This window comes from Pelophylax lessonae (assembly GCF_965119305.1).
Source record: "Pelophylax lessonae genome assembly, chromosome: 13".
Lineage (NCBI taxonomy): Eukaryota > Metazoa > Chordata > Amphibia > Anura > Ranidae > Pelophylax > Pelophylax lessonae.
This window is the reverse complement of record NC_138780.1, coordinates 24,617,817-24,639,660: the sequence shown is the minus strand read 5'-3', so window position 1 is coordinate 24,639,660 and position 21,844 is coordinate 24,617,817. Positions and strand designations below refer to the sequence as shown.

General features: G+C 44.1%; 1 protein-coding gene across 1 annotated transcript in view; it reads right to left on the bottom strand.

Moving 5' to 3' along the window:
- HORMAD1 (HORMA domain containing 1) overlaps positions 1 to 21,844 on the bottom strand; it is a gene marked incomplete at its 5' end in the record, with an annotated part of 104,103 nt that overhangs the window by 5,908 nt on the left and 76,351 nt on the right. The window contains 3 exons of the mRNA XM_082275509.1: positions 5,827 to 5,898; positions 12,297 to 12,362; positions 16,815 to 16,882. Of these exons, the coding sequence (XP_082131635.1) occupies positions 5,827 to 5,898; positions 12,297 to 12,362; positions 16,815 to 16,882 (206 nt within the window). The remainder of the gene's footprint in view (positions 1 to 5,826; positions 5,899 to 12,296; positions 12,363 to 16,814; positions 16,883 to 21,844) is intronic.

Genomic DNA, 21,844 nt, shown 5'->3' with positions numbered 1-21,844 from the left:
TTGTGTGACGGATAGAATTTTTTACACAACATTTATTTATACTACAGGACTGGAGGCAGTGCACTGGTGCCACACATTTTGGAATGAACGAGGGCCCGTATGAATGCCTTGACTCTATCAATGTTGTCTGTGTGGGTTTTATTAGGTGTCTGGGAATTTATCCTGTTCTAATGTGTATTTTCCCTGTTCTAATGTGTATTTTCAATTTTCATTAAAGATTAGTGATTTGCAATTTACACCGTTGTTGGTCCTCCTTCACAGCTACTTCCCCTCAGTACCCTCTTTTGGGCTACTTTTGGGGGTTTCTCTTTTTCCTACAGTGGCTGCCCCAGTTGTGGAGGTATCCTGTCCTATCTTGGATGAAAAGGTGATTTTGCAGTTTTCATATTTTTCACATTATATAGATCAATGTTTCTCAACCTTTTTCCTTTTTTCAGTCAAGGCACCCCTTTAAAATTATAGACAATCTCAAGGCACCCCTTTAAAATTATAGACAATCTTAAGGCACCCTTTAAAATTATGGACAGTCTCGAGGCGCCCCATTCTAAAATATAAAAAAAACTATTCTAATAGATTTACATAACGCAGCAACATCCACACGTAGCACACCAATCGACTAGTATTCCAATGTTTCTCTTCTCCCTCAATTTCTTTCCATCAGTCAGCTAATGTCCCCCCAGTGCTTAGGGAAAGGGGCACACAAAGTCAAACAAGGGTGCTGTGGAAGCAATAGACATCTTTATTAACTAATGATGTCATTGGCTGTTAGAGTGCCAGTGTCTAGAAAGTCGTAATGGTGCATAATAAAAACCTGTGGCTTTGTGTAACTAAAAGGCAGGCTTCATCCACCTGCTGGCTTGTATACAATTTTTGCTAATCTTTTAGGCATTTTTCCAAGGCACCCCTGAAGAAATCTCAAGGCACCCTGGTTGAAAAAGGCTGATGAATTCCAAAAAACAATATCTCTCCTGCGCTCGAGTGGTATGCGGGAAGGTGAATGTTCTAGGTGGCTTTATGGCACAAATGAAGTGGTCTTGCTGCCCCCCTCAGGACCAAGGGTATCCAAAAGGCACTGCAAGAAAATGACAAGAGAAGGGCCCACCGACCTTGTGCATTACCACTTGAAAGTTTATTAAAATCAAAGAAGGGTAGCGTACAATATACTCACAAACGTAGGGTATGAACAAGCATGTAGGAAATGGGCACCGCTCACTTCCAGAACACTTCTCTACTGCTGGATAGCGTGACGGTGTCCTCAAAACCTGGTATGGCTTACGCGTTTCCAGGGAGGACCCTCTTCCTCAGGGCCAAAATCGCCACTGACCCACTATACACTCCTAGGAAGTTGTATAGGCAATGTCCACCACCCACACCACCCCACCCCGGGAGGGGCAAAAGGTCAGGGACAGGTGTAGGTGTAAACAAACTGGGGTGCACGTCCCAATGATCAGGTGCATGCGATAGAGGATGTTCATAATATGGCAATAGCACTGGGTACAGCAGGTACCTGTTTTGGACAGGTAGCCTGTCCCCACTTCTGTCAGACCTCACCGCGGTGAGGTATGTCAGAGGTTCGGGCCCCTCCTCCTCCCTCTGCTTCCAGGCAAATTACCAAGCGCAGCGCACTTCGCACATGCGCAGTAGGGACCTGCTCGTGAAGTCGCAAGGCATCACTGCCGGGTTCTCTTACTGGCAATGGTGGCGGCAGCATCCGACAGCCGATGGAAACATCAGCTGCGGTGCCGACATCGCTGGATTCCAGGACAGGTAAGTGTCCTAATATTAAAAGTCAGCAGCTACAGTATTTTTGGATGGGGGGGGGGGCAGAACACTGCTTTAAGGTCACATATCTAATCTACTGTGTCATTAGCACAGTATGATTTGAATATACATTTTATGGAGCTGATATAGCACTGCACTGGTCTAATAAGTCTTAGGCAGCCCATAGATGAGTCCGTTTTTTAGTTCAATTGGTAGGTTGTACGGAAAAACACCTGACCCAATTCCTCCATCCACGCATTCAAGGTGGATGGGGGAATCCTGCTCATTGAGCTATTGTACTCTGACATCAAGGAGACTTCCCCGCTGTCAGAATACACTGATCATTGTAGCAGACTATAGCCTGTGGTGCTGATCAGGCGGGAAAAATCTGACAGGCCAGGTGTACAGAAGTTGATAAGTAAATCGACTTCTGTACAACCACAGTGCCCATACATGGTATGAAATGTGGCTGGTCCCTGCTGAACCGGCCAAGGTTTCTATCCATCTATAAGCAGCTTAAGATTTCAGGAGGCTGCTTCTGCTGATCTCTTCCCACCCCCTGATTTGTAGGTTTGCATTTCCATTCTCTTCTGCCTTCTCCTATTGTCTTGTATTGCATACCCCAAGGATTTGCCCCTACACTCATCTCCTTCTTTGGATCTGGATTTGTACAGCTGTGGATTCCAATGTCACCTTCATGCTAATAAGTTAACTCTTCTTCACTGTTTTCCCTCGCTCTCTTCTGCCTCCTAGTCATACTTTATGGATGTCCTCTTGCTGTTTAAAACCTAATATACCTAAACCTATTGATTTTCCAACAGCTAACTTTACAATTACTGTTAATAACACTGGGATCACCCCAGTCACTTAGCTTGCTGCCTTTGGGTTATCTTTGATTCTGTCCTCTCCTTGAGGCTTTACATTCAATCACTCACTGCTGCTTGTCACTTTAACTTAAGAAATACATTATGTATCTTTCCCTTTCTTACACAAAAGGTGGTTAAAACATCTCTTCAGGCTTTGATCATTTTGCAGCTTGACTGTTGTGGTAGCCTGCATTCTCCATCTTCATAGACTTTCTCACCTTTCTTTCCATATTGCACATCACAGTTTTGCAAATCCCTACCATGGCCATCCGGATGGGTCTTTGTTGCTGCATCACTTTCTTGTTTATGCATTACTTGTGCATTTTATTTGGTGGAATAATATACTGGGAATTTACAGTTCAGCTATCTAGGACCAATACACCTTGCACCTAGTTTATAAAACCTAAAGTGATTGTAAAGTCTCATTTAAAAAAAAAATAAATAAATAAGCATGTTATGCTTACCTCCTCTGAGCAGTTGGTTTTGCACAGAGTGGCTCCGATCTTCCTTTTCTTGGTTATCTCTTCTGTGCTCCTGGCCCCTCCCTCCTGTTGAGTGCCCCCACAGCAAGCAGCTTGCTATGGGGGCACCCGAGCCGAGTCACAACTACCTATGTCCATTCAGACAGGGAGCCGCAAAGCGGGCCCACCCCCACTCTCTCCTGATTGGCTGACTGACTTTGATTAACAGCAGCAGGGGCCAATCGCGCCGCACTGCTGTCTCAGCCAATGATGAGGGAAGTCCTGGGCAGCTGAGAATCTCCTGCAACATCGCTGGATAGGTAAGGTAAGTATTAGGTGGGCTGCTGCACACAGAATGTTTTTTTTATCTTAATGCAAAGAATACATTAAGATAAAAAAAAAAAAACCTTCTTTCTTTACAATCCCTTTAAGTGCCGGTTCACACTCTTGCGGCTGCGGCGATCGCATGTAATATCGGAGCGCACTGCTCCTTCATTACATGCGTTCGGCTGTGCGGTGCGAATTTAGCCATACACTTTGTATGGCTAAATTCGCACTGCACCCGCAGCAAAGTCGCACATGACCCTTTTTTCAGCCGCATCAGGATCGGATCGCACAGTGGTTCACACTTGTGCTATCCGATCCTGTGTGAACTGTAAAGATCGCACTGCGATATGCGATCAAACTGGGGGTGTCGTTAACATTTCATTGACACCCCCAGCGTATCGCATATGGCAGTGTGAACTGCCAAGGGTGCGTTTGCGATGTGGGAACAGGCTGCGAATTCGCAGCCTTCCCGCATCGCATAAGTGTGACCCGACACAAAATAGAATTCTGGGAGCCTGTTTCTCTTTCGGTTGTTATTACAATTCTGATTCTGGTTGCATCATTACAGCAATGTCAACAAGGTTCTAAGTGTCGTTCTATCAGGTTGTTATTGATCTAGTCATAGAAATGAGATGGTGGTAAGAAGATCTGATCACACCAAAAAATCACTCTGCAGAGTAATGTTTGACTAAAGTGATTCTAAGAATTAAAAAAAATGTTTTAATTACCTGGTTTGTGCAATAGTTTTGCACAGAGCAGCCCCAACTGTCTTCCTTTTGGATCCCCTGAATGCGCTCTTGGCTCCCCCCCCCCCGCTAAGGGCCCCCAATAGCAAGCCTCTTGCTATGGGGGCACTTAAGCCGGCTCACTCCCGAGCAGAGCTCTTTGTGTTCATTCACATACACAGCGTGGCTCGGCCCCCCTCCCACTCTCTCCTCATTGGCTGTGACTGACAGCAGAAGGAGCCAATGGCTCAATGCTGCTGTGTGAGCCAATGAGGCAAGAGAGACCCGGGAGAGCTGCTGCTCTCATGCACATCACTGGATTGAGATGGGGCTCAGGTAAATATATAAGGAGGGGTTAAGGGGAGGGGAGCTGCCCCCAGAAGGTTTTTTACCTTAATGCATAGAATGCATTAAAGCGGAGTTTCACCCTAAAAATAAATTTTGCAGCATCAGTTATCATAAAAAAAACCTGAAAAAGAATTGGAAAGTTAATATTTTTTTTTTTCACTTACCTTGTTTTTAATGAAAATGAACTTACCTTCCTTCCTCTTCCTCCTTGTGCGGACACGGCTGCCGATGTCACTTCCTCCTTTCCATTGCGTCCTGGGAGATGAACATCATTAATCCCAGGAGGCAATGGGAACGGCCCTGGCCGCTACGCTGATTGCCGATCACAATCTACAGCGCATGCGCGAGATTGCGATCGGCAATCCGGAAGAAGGACACAGCGGGGGACACCACAGCTTCAGATGCCCACACCGGAGATGGCTGCGCTCTGCAATCAATTTTAAAGGTAAGTATTAATCTTTTTTCTATAACTGTAATGACCTGTAATGTGGGGTTAGTGTTACGGTAATTGGGGATAGGTTAGGATTAGGGTGGTATTTTTAGGTAAAAAATGTATATGTGGCCAGAACTCCGCTTTAAGGTAAAAAATCTTGAGCCTTTAGTACCACTTCAAATATGCAAAACACATTTTATCAGCTAGCCTTAAAAAATCAGGGCAGGGCTTTAATATATAAACCATTTAAACAAGCAGCACCTTAGTACATAACATTTCTTACTTCTTTCATCTTCACAGAAACAACTTTGGTCTTCTTCTCTGATTACCTATTCTTCTGCAGGTAACATCACTGCTGTGGAATGTCCGCTTTCAATGCACAAGATAATTATATATTCGCTGAGACTTTAAAGGTATCTTTAATCTCACTACACCGGATCTTTATCTGTGTACACAACTATCACAACTTTTAACTTCCTAATGCCAGCTGTAAGCATTTATGAGGGTGGGTGCAATGCGGTGGGCAGTAACGCTGTGCTACCATATATATGTGTATGCTGTTTCGTGGAGGGAAGGCTCCTAATTGCACGCCTCCAGCATTGTGACCATGCAAACATCAACAGCTCCTGGCAACGATCAGGAGCCTGTAGGACAAGCTTTCAAACATGTGATCCCTGTAACAGCCAATTACAGTAATCATGTGATTTTTACACCCTGAAAATTCTTCTGACACTTATATTTCCTTAAAGGGCCATCGGCAGCCAATAGGAATGGGTTAGCTAGCAATAGAATGTCCTTAATGAAACACATATAGGATTTAAATTAATTGTGGCTGTTAATGAATATATTAACATGAAAGTTTTTGTGCCTGAGCTTCAGCTTAAAAAACTGAATAATAATAATACCTGCTTGCTGGCTTGTCTCTTCTTGCCTGCTCTGGAGTTATTGGCCTGGATTTTCTCAACTGGTTGTGGATTCTAAAAACAAACAAAATCAAAAACATCTAATAGATACCTGGAAGCAAAGTCTATTACAGTGATGGCGAACCTTGGCACCCCAGATGTTTTGGAACTACATTTCCCATGATGCTCAATTACACTGCAGAGTGCATGAGCATCATGGGAAATGTAGTTCCAAAACATCTGGAGTGCCAAGGTTTGCCATCACTGGTCTATTATATTAAAACAGACACATGAATGTGATTAGTTAAACTAGAACTATGGGCAAAACTTTTTTTTTTCATTTTGGATAGAGCAAGGGAGGGTTATAACCTAATACACAGCTGTGTCTCATTTGGAAGATTTCCCTTCACTTCCTGTCCCATAGCCAAACAGGAAGTGAGAGGAAATGCCTGTAAATTAAAGGGAACTCCTTGGGGCCCCCAGGTCACCAGAACTAGTGTCCCCATTGGAAGATTTCCCCTCTACAGGCAGTCCCCAAGTATACGAACATCCGAGTTATGAACGACCCGTACTTATGAATGGAGAAACAGGAAGTGAGAGGAAATCTACCTCTAGGAAGGGAAATTCACTCCTGTAAGGCCCCTTTCACACGGGCTTTCCGATGAGGTCCACCTGATCGGATGCTCCATGTACCTCTATGGAGCAGCGGATGTCAGCGGTGACATCTCTCACATGGGTAGCACTTAAGCAGTGCGGGCTTTACAAGCTAATCAGCTAGAGATAAATCAGACTGTCCTGGATCTGAGGTTAAAGAGTAGGCTCCTCCCCCGTACGCTTTGCGTCCTGAATGACTTCATCAGCAGGGGAATGAGAGAGCCGATGGAAACATTGGCTGGGGTGCTGACATCGATGGATTCCAGGACAGGTAAATGTCCTAATATTAAAAGTCAGCAGCTACAGTATGCAAATATGATTTATGCGTGTAGTTACGCAAAATACTGACCAGTAAGGGCTCGTTTACACTTGCAGTTGTGGAGTGCTAAAAACATGTGGTTTAGCCACTTTTTTACTTCCCACCTTAACCTGCAAAGGCAGCTGTATGTAAGTGGGTGTACATGCCACAATCGTGGCAAGAATTAAACTCCTTATTGCATTCGTCAGGCAGTGCTGTTCACCGCACACAATCAATTTGCATTAACAGGGCCGGGCCGCAACCACGTGCAATGCACCTAATTGTGGTGTGGTGGTGTAGCCATGTAGGAGTTAAAACAATTGGTGAGGAGGACACATAATGCTTCTTCACCGCCTTTCAAACAACCTAAAAAAAAGTGATATGCCACAGATTGCTCTTAGGGGGCCAGCACTATGTAAACTAGTCCTAATGCAGATTTTGTATTTTTTTTTTTACTGACATTTACACTCTACTGTACTGTGTGTACAGGAGTACAGTTTAAATCAACAATTCAGATAAGTTAACAAAAATACCTGAATGCAAAAACATGGCATTTTTAGTACTTGTGTGCAAGAGCCCTTGGGCCATGCAGTAATGTACATTACTGCTTGTATATTTATGGCACCAACTGTAGATACACGAGGTATCCATGCCTGTGGCATAATGCGCAAGAGGCAGAGCCGGCGATGTGGAGTATCTATATAAAGTGGACGTAAGCTTACCTGAGGAGTTATCTATTTTTGTATGACAGCTCATGCTTTAAGGGGACAGCACCTCATGTATCCAACCACAAACTGCTATCAGTAAGGATGATTCCCTATTGAGCCATGGCGGGGGGCTGTAGCAACGTTTTAAATACCCAAGCTGGTAAGTCTTCAAATATATTGTAGCTAAAAGATTCTGTCAGATACAGAAATATTTTCTGTAAAGTTTAACATTTCCAGGAGGAGACAGTCTTGCCAAAAGAAACAACTGAGTACTTACAGTTCCCAATAAAGCTAGGATCTGTCAGTTAATATCATCCATTGCCTATCTGTGTTTATCAAGTATGAAAGGTCGTCTTAACTCCACCTGGGTATGCATGCATTATTGTGAAGGAGAGGAAGCAATAAAAATGCCTTCAACATAATAGGACATATTGTAATACAGCTCAGATATGCCAAACAGGAAACAAGGTCAGGACAGTACCGGGACACAATGGAAGAAATAAAAATTAACAACACAATCCTGCTTTTATATCCAAGGCTAAAAACCAAACTTACCATACCTGGGCAAGACACAGATCTGCCCACAACCTGAACTATCAGACCCACAACAGCTTTCTAGCAAAGTTGGGATGTCTTTAGATTTTGAAGCATACACACTGATACTGTAGATTAGGGGTCGGCTACCGATTGCTTGTGATCTGCCCATCCACCCCCAGCAACCTAAAGGTCGAATGAATGTAAGGTTCAGATGGAGGTGTTGGTTGCTCTCTCCTTCTTTAGGAAGGACATTGTAATTGGACAGAGACAAGGAAAGGGGAAAGTCCCTGCCATCCCATTGGCAAGATGGCACCCTCTTCAGAGCTCTGAGTGGCTGTGTGTACCAGGAGAGAAGGACAGGTGGCCTGAATGAGATGAGATGGTTATTTTTTCGACTCTAAAAAAGATAATCACAATATGGCGTGAGATGTAAACAGTGATTCCTCCAACACCGGAGTCTCAGCTTAAATTCATAAACTATTGATACATCAAGGGTTAATTCAGCTGACTTCCAGTAACTTAGTGCAGCTTCTTAAGAGATAGAAAGGATCTTTGTAGCAACAAGAAGAAAACACCAGAGGGTGTGATATAAATGCAACTAATATTTATAGGTAGAAAAGAAGAATGGAACATGCATGTAGTTAAAACATTTGCACCTGTCACAGTCTGGAGTCAGGCTCAGAGGCAAATGGCTATAGCAGTGGAGCAGCCCCCACCGACAAACAGGACAGGTATACTAGCAGGTCTCCCTGCCTGAGGTGCAGGGTCTAAATACTAACTGGTATTCACCAGAGCTCCTGATGGTGGAGATGGGTTTTGCTGTGTGTTAGTGCCAGGTCACGGTCGTCAGGTTCACCCCACCAGGAGGTGAAGAAACTCGGGTCCAGTAGCGGAAATAGCAGATAGGGATCAAGCAGAAGCATAGTTAGTAGTTAGTAAACAAGCTAAGGGTCGAGAAACAAATGGTAGTGAAGATACGGACAGCAGCAGGAGAGACAAAAGCGAGATATTGGCTGGAGAGAGCACAAAAATCTGGCAAACAGGGAGTGCAGAGACATGGCTTAATTCAGGAAGTTCATGGGAGGAGCAAGGAGTTCAAGGTTCAAGACAAACAAGGTTCAAGGCAGGATCATTCAAAGAATTGAACTGTCCAGCATTCCGGGTGGCTCAGTAAGTCATTGCCAGGCCCAGCAGAGGTCCCAGCCCCTGACAGCACCTATTATATGGACTAAAGTTGTCATACAAATGACAGCTTTAGTCCCTATGACAAGTGCATATGTTTTAACTATATGTGAGTTGCCGTTTTCTTTTCTACCTCTAAATATTAGTTTTGCAGCCTTTAGATAGCGCCTCTGGTGTTTTTCCTATTAGGTAGACTCTACTTAATCTTACTCTGCCATCCATAAGGACAACCAGGGAATCCAATTTTTTGTCACCCTGATTGCCTGAACCACTAACAAAGAATGTAAGGCAATCTCTTTAGGATGCTTAGGCTTAGAACACAAGGAAAGCAACACAAAGCTTTTTTTTTTTTTTTAATGGAAACCAGAGACGACCTTAGGAAGGAAATTGGCAGAGATGAAGCACCACTCTATCTCCATGAACCCCTAAGTAAGGTGAACAACAAGACAGCTGCCAGCTCCGACACCCCCGTTGCAGAAGAAAAAGCCACCAAGAAGGCTACTTTCTGGGACAATGTAAACAGAGGAATCTCGCTAATATTTTCCAACGGCGGTTACTGAAAACCGACAACACCAAGTTGAGATCCCACGAGGGCAACGGAGACCGTACTGTGGGAGCCAAATGGCGAACCCCCTGAACAAAGGTGCGAACCACAGAAAGCGTGGCCAAAGGACGAAGAAAGCAAACCACCAATGGTTGAACCTGGGCCTTGATGGTACCAGAGGCCAGGTGCTGCTCAACACCTCGTTGGAGGAAACCAAATTCCGAATGACCAAAAGGGAGCGGGAGTGAGCCCTACGGGATTTACATCTGCAATATATGCTCCTCAAATGCGATGTTAAACTACCTAAAAGTAGATTTACTAGCTTGCAGCAGCATAGGAATCACCGATTCAGACAACCCTCTATCCTGCAGCACCTGGCTTTGACAGCCAAGTCGTTAAAGCCAGCAACTATAAAGCAAGATAGAAGATTTGCCCTTGAGCCAACAGATCTCTTCTAAGAGGAAGTTACCAAGGAACATTGATGACCAACTGCAACCGATCTGTGTACCAAGACCAGCAAGCCAGTCTGGAGCCACTAGGATGGCCGTAATCCCTCCAGCCTCTAGCCTACGCAGGAGTCTTGGCAGAAGTTCCAGAAGAGGAAAGCCATATTTTAGACGACACCAGCCCCAAAGGAGCCACCAGTGTGTCCGTGGTGATGGGCAGAGGATCCCAAGACCATGCCACAAACCAAAACACCTTCCTGTGGAGACGAGAGGCCAACAGGACCACTCGGGAGTTTCCCACCAGAGACACCACTAATGAAACACCTCTGAGGAGATGTCCAGTACATCGATCGGTAGTCTGGATTCTTCCAGAGGCCAGACCCCCTGACCACAATCCGTGTCAAAAACACGCCACCCCACCTGGACAGGCTGAAATCCATGGTGACCACTGTCCAGTACAGGGGAAGGAAGAATCACCCTGTTGAAGCCCTGGAGAGCGAAGTCACTGAAGCAGGGACCTTCTCGTACCCCGGCTCAACAGGACTAGATTATCTAGAGACTGTGGATTCTCGCTTCACATAGCAAGAAACTCTCTTGCAGAGGTCTAGTGTGAACAGATTTTGGATCTTGTCTCCTGGGAGGAACATCCTGTCTGAGGGCGAGTCCCAGATAGTCCAACTAGATGGACGGAACCAAGGCCAATAAATGGAAATTAAATTTTCAACCAAACTCCAAACTCCAGCTCGGTAAAGGCAGGGGGGAGCTGTTTCCCTTCCAGGTCGCAGCGTAAGAGCTTAGCTCACTCGGTCAGAGTTTGCGACACTAGGGCAATGGTGAATACCGGCCTCATTGCCGAACCAGCCAGAGTGTACATATTGCAGGCCACAGCTTCCGCCCTCCGGTCAGCCGGATCCTTAAAGGCCAGGGACTCTATAATCGGAATCATGGTAACCTTGTTTAATCTGGAAACCGGAGGGTCCATCACCGGTGGCACAGTCCACTTCTTAAGAAGGGACTCCTCATAGGGGTAACACCTAGTAAAGCGCTTAGGAACCCCCCGCATCCAAAGAGGCATCACAGATAAACTGCAGCCCCTGGACCAGCTGGTACGCCAGCTCGGTAAAGGCAGGGGGGAGCTGTTTCCCTTCCAGGTCACAGCGTAAGAGCTTAGCTCACTCGGGCAGAGTTTGCGACACTAGGGCAATGGTGAATACCGGCCTCATTGCCGAACCAGCCAGAGTGTACATATTGCAGGCCACAGCTTCCGCCCTCCGGTCAGCCGGATCCTTAAAGGCCAGGGACTCTATAATCGGAATCATGGTAACCTTGTTTAATCTGGAAACCGGAGGGTCCATCACCGGTGGCACAGTCCACTTCTTAAGTAGGGACTCCTCATAGGGGTAACACCTAGTAAAGCGCTTAGGAACCCCACTGCGTGCTCTCGCTGGCCAGACTGGGTTGGCCATTGGAACTAGAGTATCCAACCCATAGCCCAGTCCGGCAGTTGATTGTAGATCTCACAGGAAAAATCAATCAGGAAAAAAAATTTCTATATAAAAAGAAAAAAAATTGACAGGACCAAAATTCACAGCAGGGAACTAGGTCTTTACTCCTGACTAAGCAGAAAAAGTGGCTATAGCAGAGAGAGAGAGAGTATACCCCCTGGGACTGCCCATGGGTGTAGCCAGAATTATTTTCTGCTTAGTGTCCTACTCCTTTAGGGGGCAGTATACCCAATAGTTATGAATACCAGGAGCTGTGTCCGTCATCGAACGAAAGAGAAATATCCTTTGCTGCTTTTAGACAAAATGTGTACTATCAAAGGTATAAATGATACATTTTTAGACGATGAACACTATTTTGGCATTATTAGTGGATGAAGACCATATGATGTAAAAAATGTCAACCAATGAAAGCTTCGGTGCCTGCTTACAAAGTGCCAAAAAAAGACTTGCAACCTGTACAACAAAATGTATATTCTATGATCTTAAAAACATTTTAGGAATAACAGTGTGAATTTACCAAACACAATGTTTATTTATAGCAATTAAAAATACTGTACTTGGATGCATTGCTAATGTCTTAATATAGCTGGCTAAACAAACCTTTGCTGAAATGATCCGTCCACTTCTGGTTCTGCGCTCAGTGGTAATTGAGCTAGTATTAGCAAGCTAGAATGAGTTAGAAAATGGCTCAATTCAGAGTAAAAAATGTAACAATGATAATTAAATTTATCTTGATTGTTATCTTTATCGTTTATTGATTTTAGGCAGAATGGACTTAATTGTTTTTTTCCCAGGGGGAAAAAAATACAGGTTAAATATTGAAGCATTTAATGCAGTTACCTGTGCAGGTCTCCAGGGGCACTTACAGAACCTCTCTAAAGTTTACCTGTCATCCTCAGTCTCTGTTTAGTGAAGCCTACAGCCTCGCACTGATTACAGCTGCTTGGTCTCAGGTGTTCCCTATCCATGCTGTTTCATGCTAACTTCAATGTAAGTGTGCTGCTTATTTTAATAAAGTGTTTTTTTATTTGATACTGACCTCAGCGCCCTGCTATTTGTTTTTTTTCTAAAGTTTACTGACTCACTTATACTCATCTTGACAGCACTTCCCAGATACTCCTTCCTTCACTGCAGCCTCCTCAAATGACCCAGTGTAAGCCCTTTGTCGGAGCTTACACAGATGCAGTGCTGTCACCTCTAACTCGTATGATTGTGTTTGGGCCAGGCATTTGATTGTTAGACCTGAGCACATCATCATTAGGAGACCACATGCTCCCCCAATTTCAAAAGCACAACGTATTTTGCAGAGGTTAGAATGAAGGAAAGAATAGGGTGCAAAAGTGGGTAGGTGGGTCAGGGGGGTGGGCTTTAAGGAGCTTCTACCACTGTGTCCTTAAACCAGCCCATAGATTATACAATTTTCTTTCCTTTCACCATGGGTGGGGTGGGGGGTTCTCGGGGAGCCTTCCTTGCCATCAGAACACAATGAAGATTGCTGGCAGCTATAACCGCTGCCAGTAATCACATGCAAAAAATCTGGCAGGCTGGTTGAAAATCAATTGATAGATCCACTTTAGTACAAACAACCTGCCAATAGATGGAGCGAATCTCGGCCGGTCCCTGCTGAACCGGCTGAGATTCGATCTATCTATGGCCAGCTTAAAAGGAGAAGTGACAGATTTTTTAAAGTAAACCTATCATTAGAATTATGCTTTGCATGAATCAGTACACTATACCAAATCACAATATTATTGAGTAAAAAAGCACAACTTTCTTTCCATGTTTTACTGATCCACAGTTTCCAGGCTGGAACACAATATCTTTGGATACTTATTACAATACAGGCTTTGCTTTTCAATCAGAAGAGATCAGAGACAAGATACATTTTCCCTTCTTATTTTAAGTTATTATTATAATAAGCATGAGAAGAATTCCTTATATTTCGCTTTAGGTAGATCAATGGCCTCCCATTAAAAATATGTCCTTTTTTTTATTTTTTAAATCCCGTGGTGTGTTAAACACACTCAGACTAACAACCGGTGCGAAAAAAAAGTGCACACACAAAAGTGAGAACACAAAAAAGTGCACAGGGCGTACACATGAACCTCCCCTGAAGAAGAAGGACCCTTACCCTGATCCCCTGGGGTGCAAGGCTCCTGACAGGGAATAAGCTACTCACTTGGTCCAGCTAGCCGAAACCAGGCAGACCCCGTTCTCTGGAAGGTCTGCCGAAACAGATCAACCCCAAGTACTAGGTGGGGCTCCCCCCAAAGGGAGACCCCCCATGAGAGAGGGCGAACCAAGCCACAAGGCCATACCCACCCCCTCCCAAGACTTTCAGCTAGGCCCAAGGACCTACACCGTACTAATCAAGCCGTGATAAAGTGTACCCGCCACACTAAAAGACAAACGTGACAAAACACACACAAATAAGTAGCGAAAATGGAAGTGGAGAAGTGCATAGTGCCATAGTGTCACAGTGTAATACCATAGCAGGCCTTCCGGCCAGGAATAAAAAATTCCTCTGGTGCTGGCTAAAGGCCCGGCCCTAGAGGCAGACCGCCGTATGGTCCCGGCAGCCATCACAGCCACGAGACCAGCTGATTGGCTCCAGCTGTGTTCCAATCACAGCGGTAACGGCGCTCCGGCGATGCACGCACAACCCGACATCTCCTGCACAAAATCATGTACATGTATGTAGTTTTGTGCATCCGGGCCGCCCTGCCACAGTATACAGTGGGTACGGAAAGTATTCAGACCCCCTTAAATTTTTCACTCTTTGTTATATTGCAGCCATTTGCTAAAATCATTTAAGTTCATTCTTCTTCCTCATGAATGTACACATAGCACCCCATACTGACAGAAAAACACAGAATTGTTGACATTGTTGCAGATTTATTAAAAAAGAAAAACTGAAATATCACATGGTCCTAAGTATTCAGACCCTTTGCTCAGTATTTAGTAGAAGCCCCCTTTTGATCTAATACAGCCAGGAGTCTTTTTGGGAAAGATGCAACAAGTCTTTCACACCTGGATTTGGGGATCCTCTGCCATTCCTCCTTGCAGATCCTCTCCAGTTCTGTCAGGTTGGATGGTAAACGTTGGTGGACAGCCATTTTTAGGTCTCTCCAGAGATGCTCAATTGGGTTTAAGTCAGGGCTCTGGCTGGGCCATTCAAGAACAGTCACGGAGTTGTTGTGAAGCCACTCCTTCGTTATTTTAGCTGTGTGCTTAGGGTCATTGTCTTGTTGAAAGGTAAACCTTCGGCCCAGTCTGAGGTCCAGAGCACTCTGGAGAAGGTTTTTGTCCAGGATATCCCTGTACTTGGCCGCATTCATCTTTCCCTCGATTGCAACCAGTCGTCCTGTCCCTGCAGCTGAAAAACACCCCCACAGCATGATGCTGCCACCACCATGCTTCACTGTTGGGACTGTATTGGACAGGTGATGAGCAGTGCCTGGTTTTCTCCACACATTCCGCTTAGAATTAAGGCCAAAAAATTCTATTTTGGTCTCATCAGACCAGAGAATCTTATTTCTCACCATCTTGGAGTCCTTCAGGTGTTTTTTAGCAAACTCCATGCGGGCTTTCATGTGTCTTACACTGAGGAGAGGCTTCCGTCAGGCCACTCTGCCATAAAGCCCCGACTGGTGGAGGGCTGCAGTGATGGTTGACTTTCTACAACTTTCTCCCATCTCCTGACTGCATCTCTGGAGCTCAGCCACAGTGATCTTTGGGTTCTTCTTTACCTCTCTCACCAAGGCTCTTCTCCCCCGATAGCTCAGTTTGGCCGGAAGGCCAGCTCTAGGAAGGGTTCTGGTTGTCCCAAATGTCTTCCATTTGAGGATTATGGAGGCCACTGTGCTCTTAGGAACCTTAAGTGCAGCAGAAATCTTTTTGTAACCTTGGCCAGATCTGTGCCTTGCCACAATTCTGTCTCTGAGCTCTTCAGGCAGTTCCTTTGACCTCATGATTCTCATTTGCTCTGACATGCATTGTGATCTGGAAGGTCTTATATAGACAGGTGTGTGGCTTTCCTAATAAAGTCCAATCAGTATAATCAAACACAGCTGGACTCAAAGGAAGGTGTAGAACCATCTCAAGGATGATCAGAAGAAATGGAAAGCACCTGAGTTAAATATATGAGTGTCACAGCAAAGGGTCTGAATACTTAGGACCATGTGATATTTCAGTTTTTCTTTTTTAATAAATCTGCAACAATGTCAACAATTCTGTGTTTTTCTGTCAGTATGGGGTGCTATGTGTACATTCATGAGGAAGAAGAATGAACTTAAATGATTTTAGCAAATGGCTGCAATATAACAAAGAGTGAAAAATTTAAGGGGGTCTGAATACTTTCCGTACCCACTGTATAAGCGACAGGCGGTCCAAAAGTGGTTAAAGAGGGCCTATACTGTGAAAGTCATGCTTGTCTTTTCTGCAAGAACTCACTTATCATGGCTCTTTCTGCATTGTTTTTCTGTGTTATGGCAGCCATTTTGGTTATAAGTGCAGAGCTTTATTCCTTACATCAGACATCCCCCCAACGAATGAACTCATCTGTAGGACAAGCGTAGATCTAGAACCCTCATGCTTGGGACAAACATAGATCTATAGTCAGACAATAAAGTTAACGAAAAAAAAAAAAAATGGGCAGATTCGATGGACTACTCTGTTCTGCCGTCACTTTTCTATAGTTTCTATCTGTGAGCTGCTGCTATGCAACCTAAATCCTGATGTTTGCTGAATGATATACAGTTGGTACTTTCCGTGTGTGATGTCCAAAGGTCCCACCTTGTTTAGTTCACAACTATTACAGTGGGATGTGGTAAAAACCAGTCACTGTAAGTTGTTGATAAGGAACAGGGGTAAAAAAACCTTTGTGACATCAAAGGTCAGATATTCCCGAATGTATTTTATAGCCTCAATTGTCAGAAATTGAAGTACTACTCATGAGGCTGTTCACGTGGAAAATACAAGTCTGAAAATACAAGTATCTTTATCCCTCTCCTGAAAAATCTACAAAACACCTTTTCATTTACCTACAAGCCTCTGCTAGTCATGAGTGCACATAAATACAACGTGTTTTATAGAGTAGAGAATATTGTCAGACAGTACCTGTAGGGGCTGATTAATACAATGCTCAGTTTTCATCATATCATCCTCCTGAGAACCGAGACTGAGATCTGAAAATGAGATCAGGAATGATAAACATCAAAATAACATCTGCAAGGAGACTCGCTGGCTTCTGCTTTTTACTGTTGAAGAACAAGTACAAAAACTGACAACTATTTCCAAAAGCAAAAGGCCAGGGTTTAACCACTTCTGGACTGGAAGATTTGCCCTCTTAATGACCAGGCCATATTTTGCGATCCGGAACTGCGTTATTTTAACAGACAATTGTGCGGTCGTGCGAAACTGTACCCAAATAAAATTGATGTTCTTTTCCCCCCACAAATAGAGCTTTCTTTTGGTGGTATTTGATCACCTCTGCAATTTTTATTTTTTGCGCTACAAACAAAAAAAGAGCGACAATTCTAAAAAAATAAAAAAATAAAAAAATAAAAAATATTTTTCATTTTCTGCTATATGACATTCTCAAAAAAAAAAGAAAAAATTACAAATCAAAAATTTTTAACATTTTAGGCTAATTTGTTTTCTGCTACATATTTTTGGTAAAAAAAAAAATCGCAATAAGCATATTTTGATTTTCGCAAAAGTTATCACATCTACTAACTACGGGAAAGATTTATGTCATTTTTATTGTTTTTTTTTTTTTTTACTAGTAATAGCGGCAATCTGCGATTTTTAGCGGGACTGCGACATTGCGGCGGACAGATCGGACCCCTAACTGACATTTTTGACACTTTTGGGGGTACCAGTGACATTACTACAGTAATCAGTGCTAAAAATATGCACTGTTACTGTAATAATGACACTGGCAGGGAAGGGGTTAACATTGTGGGTGATCAAGGGGTGAAATGTGTACCTAGGGGCGTGTTTCTAACTGTATGGGGGGCGTGGCCTGTGAAATGACCATAGAGACCTGTGATCCTATATAGAAGGATCACAGGAGCTCAACGATCATTCCAGGGAGAAAAACGGTCAGCTGTGTTTACAACAGCTGACCGTTCTTCTCTCTCAGCGGGGAACGATCGCGGGTGTCACGCCCCCTAGCTGCCTCCAAGCGACCGACGTAGCCCTACGTCTGTTTGCCTGGGAGAGCCACACTGCCACAGTATATATGCTGTAAGCGGTCAGCAACCGGTTAAAAATATAGAGGTCGTTTACAAAGAGAAAAACGACACACTATAATTCGCCTGCTATGGAAGTACATAAATGCAAAACCATTTTAACAACTTGACCTCAGGAAGGTTTTACCTCCTTCATGACCAGGTAATTTTTGCTATTCAGCACTGGGCTACTTTAACTGGTAATTGCGCAGTCATGCAATGCTGTACACAAATTAAATTTATATAATTTTTTTTCTCACAAATACAGCTTTCTTTTGGTGGTATTTGATCACCTCTGGGTTTCTTTTGTTAGTTGTAAATAACAAACATGTTATACTTACCTGCTCTGTGCAGTTGGTTTTGCACAAAGCTGCTCAGATCCTCCTCTTCTCTGGACCCTCTTCGGTGCTCCTGGCCCCTCTCTCCTGTTGAGTGACCCCACAGCAAGCAGCTTGCTATAGGGGCACCCGAGCCAAGCCACAGCCCCGTGTTCATTCAGACACAGAGCCGCGGCCCGGCCCTGCTCTCTCCTCACTGGCTGACTGACTTTGATTGACAGCAGCAGGAGCCAATGGTGCCACGCTGCTATCCCAGCCAATGAGGAGGGGAGTCCCGGGCACCTGAGACACTCCTGCAACATCACTGGATCTAGATGGAACTCAGGTAAGCATTAGGGGGACTGGGGGGGGGGGGCTGCTGCACATAGAATGCATTAATATAAAACAAACATCTGCCGTTAAAACCACTTTAAATATATAAACAATTAAAAGACAGAACATTCTGAAAGATAACCAATATTTTCTACTTTCTGTTATAAAACATAACCAATAAAAAAATTTAAAAAATAATTTCTTCATAAATTTTGGCCAATATGTGTTCTGCTACATGTCTTTGGTAAAAAAAAAATCCCACTAAGTGTATAGTAATTGGTTTGTGTGAGAGTTATAGGGGTTGGTTTACTAAAGGCAAATAGACTGTGCACTCTGCAAGTGCAGTTGCTCCAGAGTTTAGTAAATAAGCAGAAGCTCTGCAGACTTCCATCATCCACTCATGTGCAAGCAAAAAAATTAATTTTTTTTCTTAGAGTAAAATCCATTTCTCTGATGTTCATTGATGGACACAGCTCCTGATCTTTGCATTGTTGCCAAAAAGTTTGATTTTGGTTTCATCTGACCAGAGCACCTTCTTCCACATGTTTGGTGTGTCTCCCAGGTGGCTTGTGGCAAACTTTAAACAACACTTTTTATGGATATCTTTAAGAAATGGCTTTCAGAGTGATCATGGGCCTCTTGGCTACATCTCTGATCAGTCTTCTCCTTGTATGAGCTGAAAGTTTAGAGGGACGGCCAGGTCTTCGTAGATTTGCAGTAGTCTGATACTCCTTCCATTTCAATATTATCGCTTGCACATTGCTCCTTGGGATGTTTAACGCTTGGGAAATCTTTTTGTATCCAAATCCGGCTTTAAACTTCTCCACAACAGTATCTCAGACCTGCCTGGTGTGTTCCTTGTTCTTCATGATGCTCTCTGTGCTTTAAACGGACCTCTGAGACTATCACAGTGCAGGTGCATTTATACGGAGACTTGATTACACACAGGTGGATTCTATTTATCATCATTGGTCATTTAGGTCAACATTGGATCATTCAGAGATCCTCACTGAACTTCTGGAGAGAGTTTGCTGCACTGAAAGTAAAGGGGCTGAATAATTTTGCACGCCCAATTTTTCAGTTTTTTATTTGTTAAAAAAGTTTGAAATATCCAATAAATTTCGTTCCACTTCATGATTGTGTCCCACTTGTTGTTGATTCTTCACAAAAAATTACAGTTTTATATCTTTATGTTTGAAGCCTGAAATGTGGCAAAAGGTCAAAAAGTTCAAGGGGACCGAATACTTTCGCAAGGCACTGTAACTGCAACAAACGATAAATCCTTAAAAATAGGCTAATTCCTTTGAGGATGTTATTTTTAAGGAAACGCGTTAGGAGTATCATGAGTGCCTATCTTTTCTAAATGCTTCTTACCACCTATGAAATTGTAAGTGTATTCCTTTATCTTCCAATAAATTGCCCATACAGTATTATGCTATGGTGTCCTTTTGGTTTATCCCTCTCCACAATCCCATGAGTGGGGACTCCTAGGCATTCCCGTGCGGACCGGTTTGGAAGATATTCATCACCACCTGTGATCCAGAGACACTGCGGAGGTTCCTGCCTATTCGGTACCGAGGACATCTACATATACAGCGTGAATGACCCATTTGCTGTACAGTACTTTGGGTCCATACGATCTGGTGAGCACATCTTGATTCCTTTATTTCTTTGGTGTGGGATTTATCATTTGTTGCAGTTATTTCACATGCTGGATTCAACACCTTTTTCAAGTCACAGTTTACACTTTATGGACATTCTGGACTTAGATTTTTTGCATTTTTTGCATTTTCATTTGATTGTTCACGTTTTACTTTGTGCACATTTTTAGCGCTGCACTATTTTCCTTAAAATTTCCTTAGGATGTTTTGGCCTGGGACACAGGGAAGGCAACACAATGTCTTCATTCGAATGAAAATCAGAGACAATCTATAGAAGGAATGACGGACAGGGGCGAAGAACCACCTTATCTCTATGAACCACCAAGTAAGGTGAACGACATAACAAAACCGCCAGCTCTGACACCCTGCACACAGAAGTGATTGCCACCAAAAAGGCCACCTTCTGGAATATCGTAAGCAGGAGAACCTCCCTAAGGATTTTCAAAAGGAGGTTTCTGGAGGACTGAAAGCACCAAACTGAGGTCCCAAGGTGGCAATGGAGACCGCACCGGAGGAGCTAAGTGTTGAACTCCTTGGATAAAAGTATGCACCAAGGAAAGCGTGGCCAATGGTCATTGAAAGAAGACCGCCAAGACTGAGACCTGGCCCTTCATAGTACTCAAGGCCAAGTGCTGCTCAACCCCCCGTTGGAGGAAGGTCAAGATCCGAGCCATCGAAAAGGAGCGAGGATGAACCCCAAGGGAGTCACACCACTCAATATACGACTTCCATGTACGATGATAGATCTTCCTAGAGGTCGATTTTCTAGCTTTTAACAGTGTAGGAATCACTTAATCAGACAAACCTCTATCTTTTAGCACCTGGCTTTCAACAGCCAAGCTGTTAAAGCCAGCGACTGTAAAGCAGGATGGAAAATTGGCCTTTGGGACGGAAGATCTTCCCTAAGAGGAAGTCTCCAAGGAACATCAGCGACCAGTCGTACCAGATCGGCGTACCAAGACCGGCGAGGCCAGTCTGGAACCACTAAGATGACCAAAATCCCTTTTGCCTCGATCCTGCGCAGGAGTCTTGGTAGAAGCTTAAGGGGAGGGAAAGGCGTAAATCAGACGGTACTGACCCCACCTGGCCTCAAGCGCACCTGTGACATCCGCCAGAGGGTAATGAGACCATGCCACAAACCTCTGCACCTTCCTGTTGAGACAAGAGGCCAAGAGGTCCACCTCGGGAGTACCCCACTGGAGGCACAACTGATGAAACACCTCTGGGTGAAGTGACCATTCCCCCTGGTCCAATGCCTGTTGACTGAGGTAATCCGCCTGTCAATTTTCCATCCCCGGAATGTGTACAGCAGAGATGGCTGGAACAAAATGTTCTCCCCACCTTAGAATGCCGGCTACTTCCCGAGCCGCCAGGACACTTCTTGTGCCCCCTTTGGTGATTGATATAGGCCACAGCTGTGGCACTGTCCGATTGAATTTGCACAGGAAACCACTGAATCCATCCAATGATTCAGACAAAGTCTGATCGCTTGGAGCTCCAGTACATTGATCAGCAATCTGGACTCTTCCAGGTTCAGGGGCTCAAGATTATAAAAAGGGCAGAATTAAATATGCCACTAGTTCCTACCTACAGTTTATGGTTCC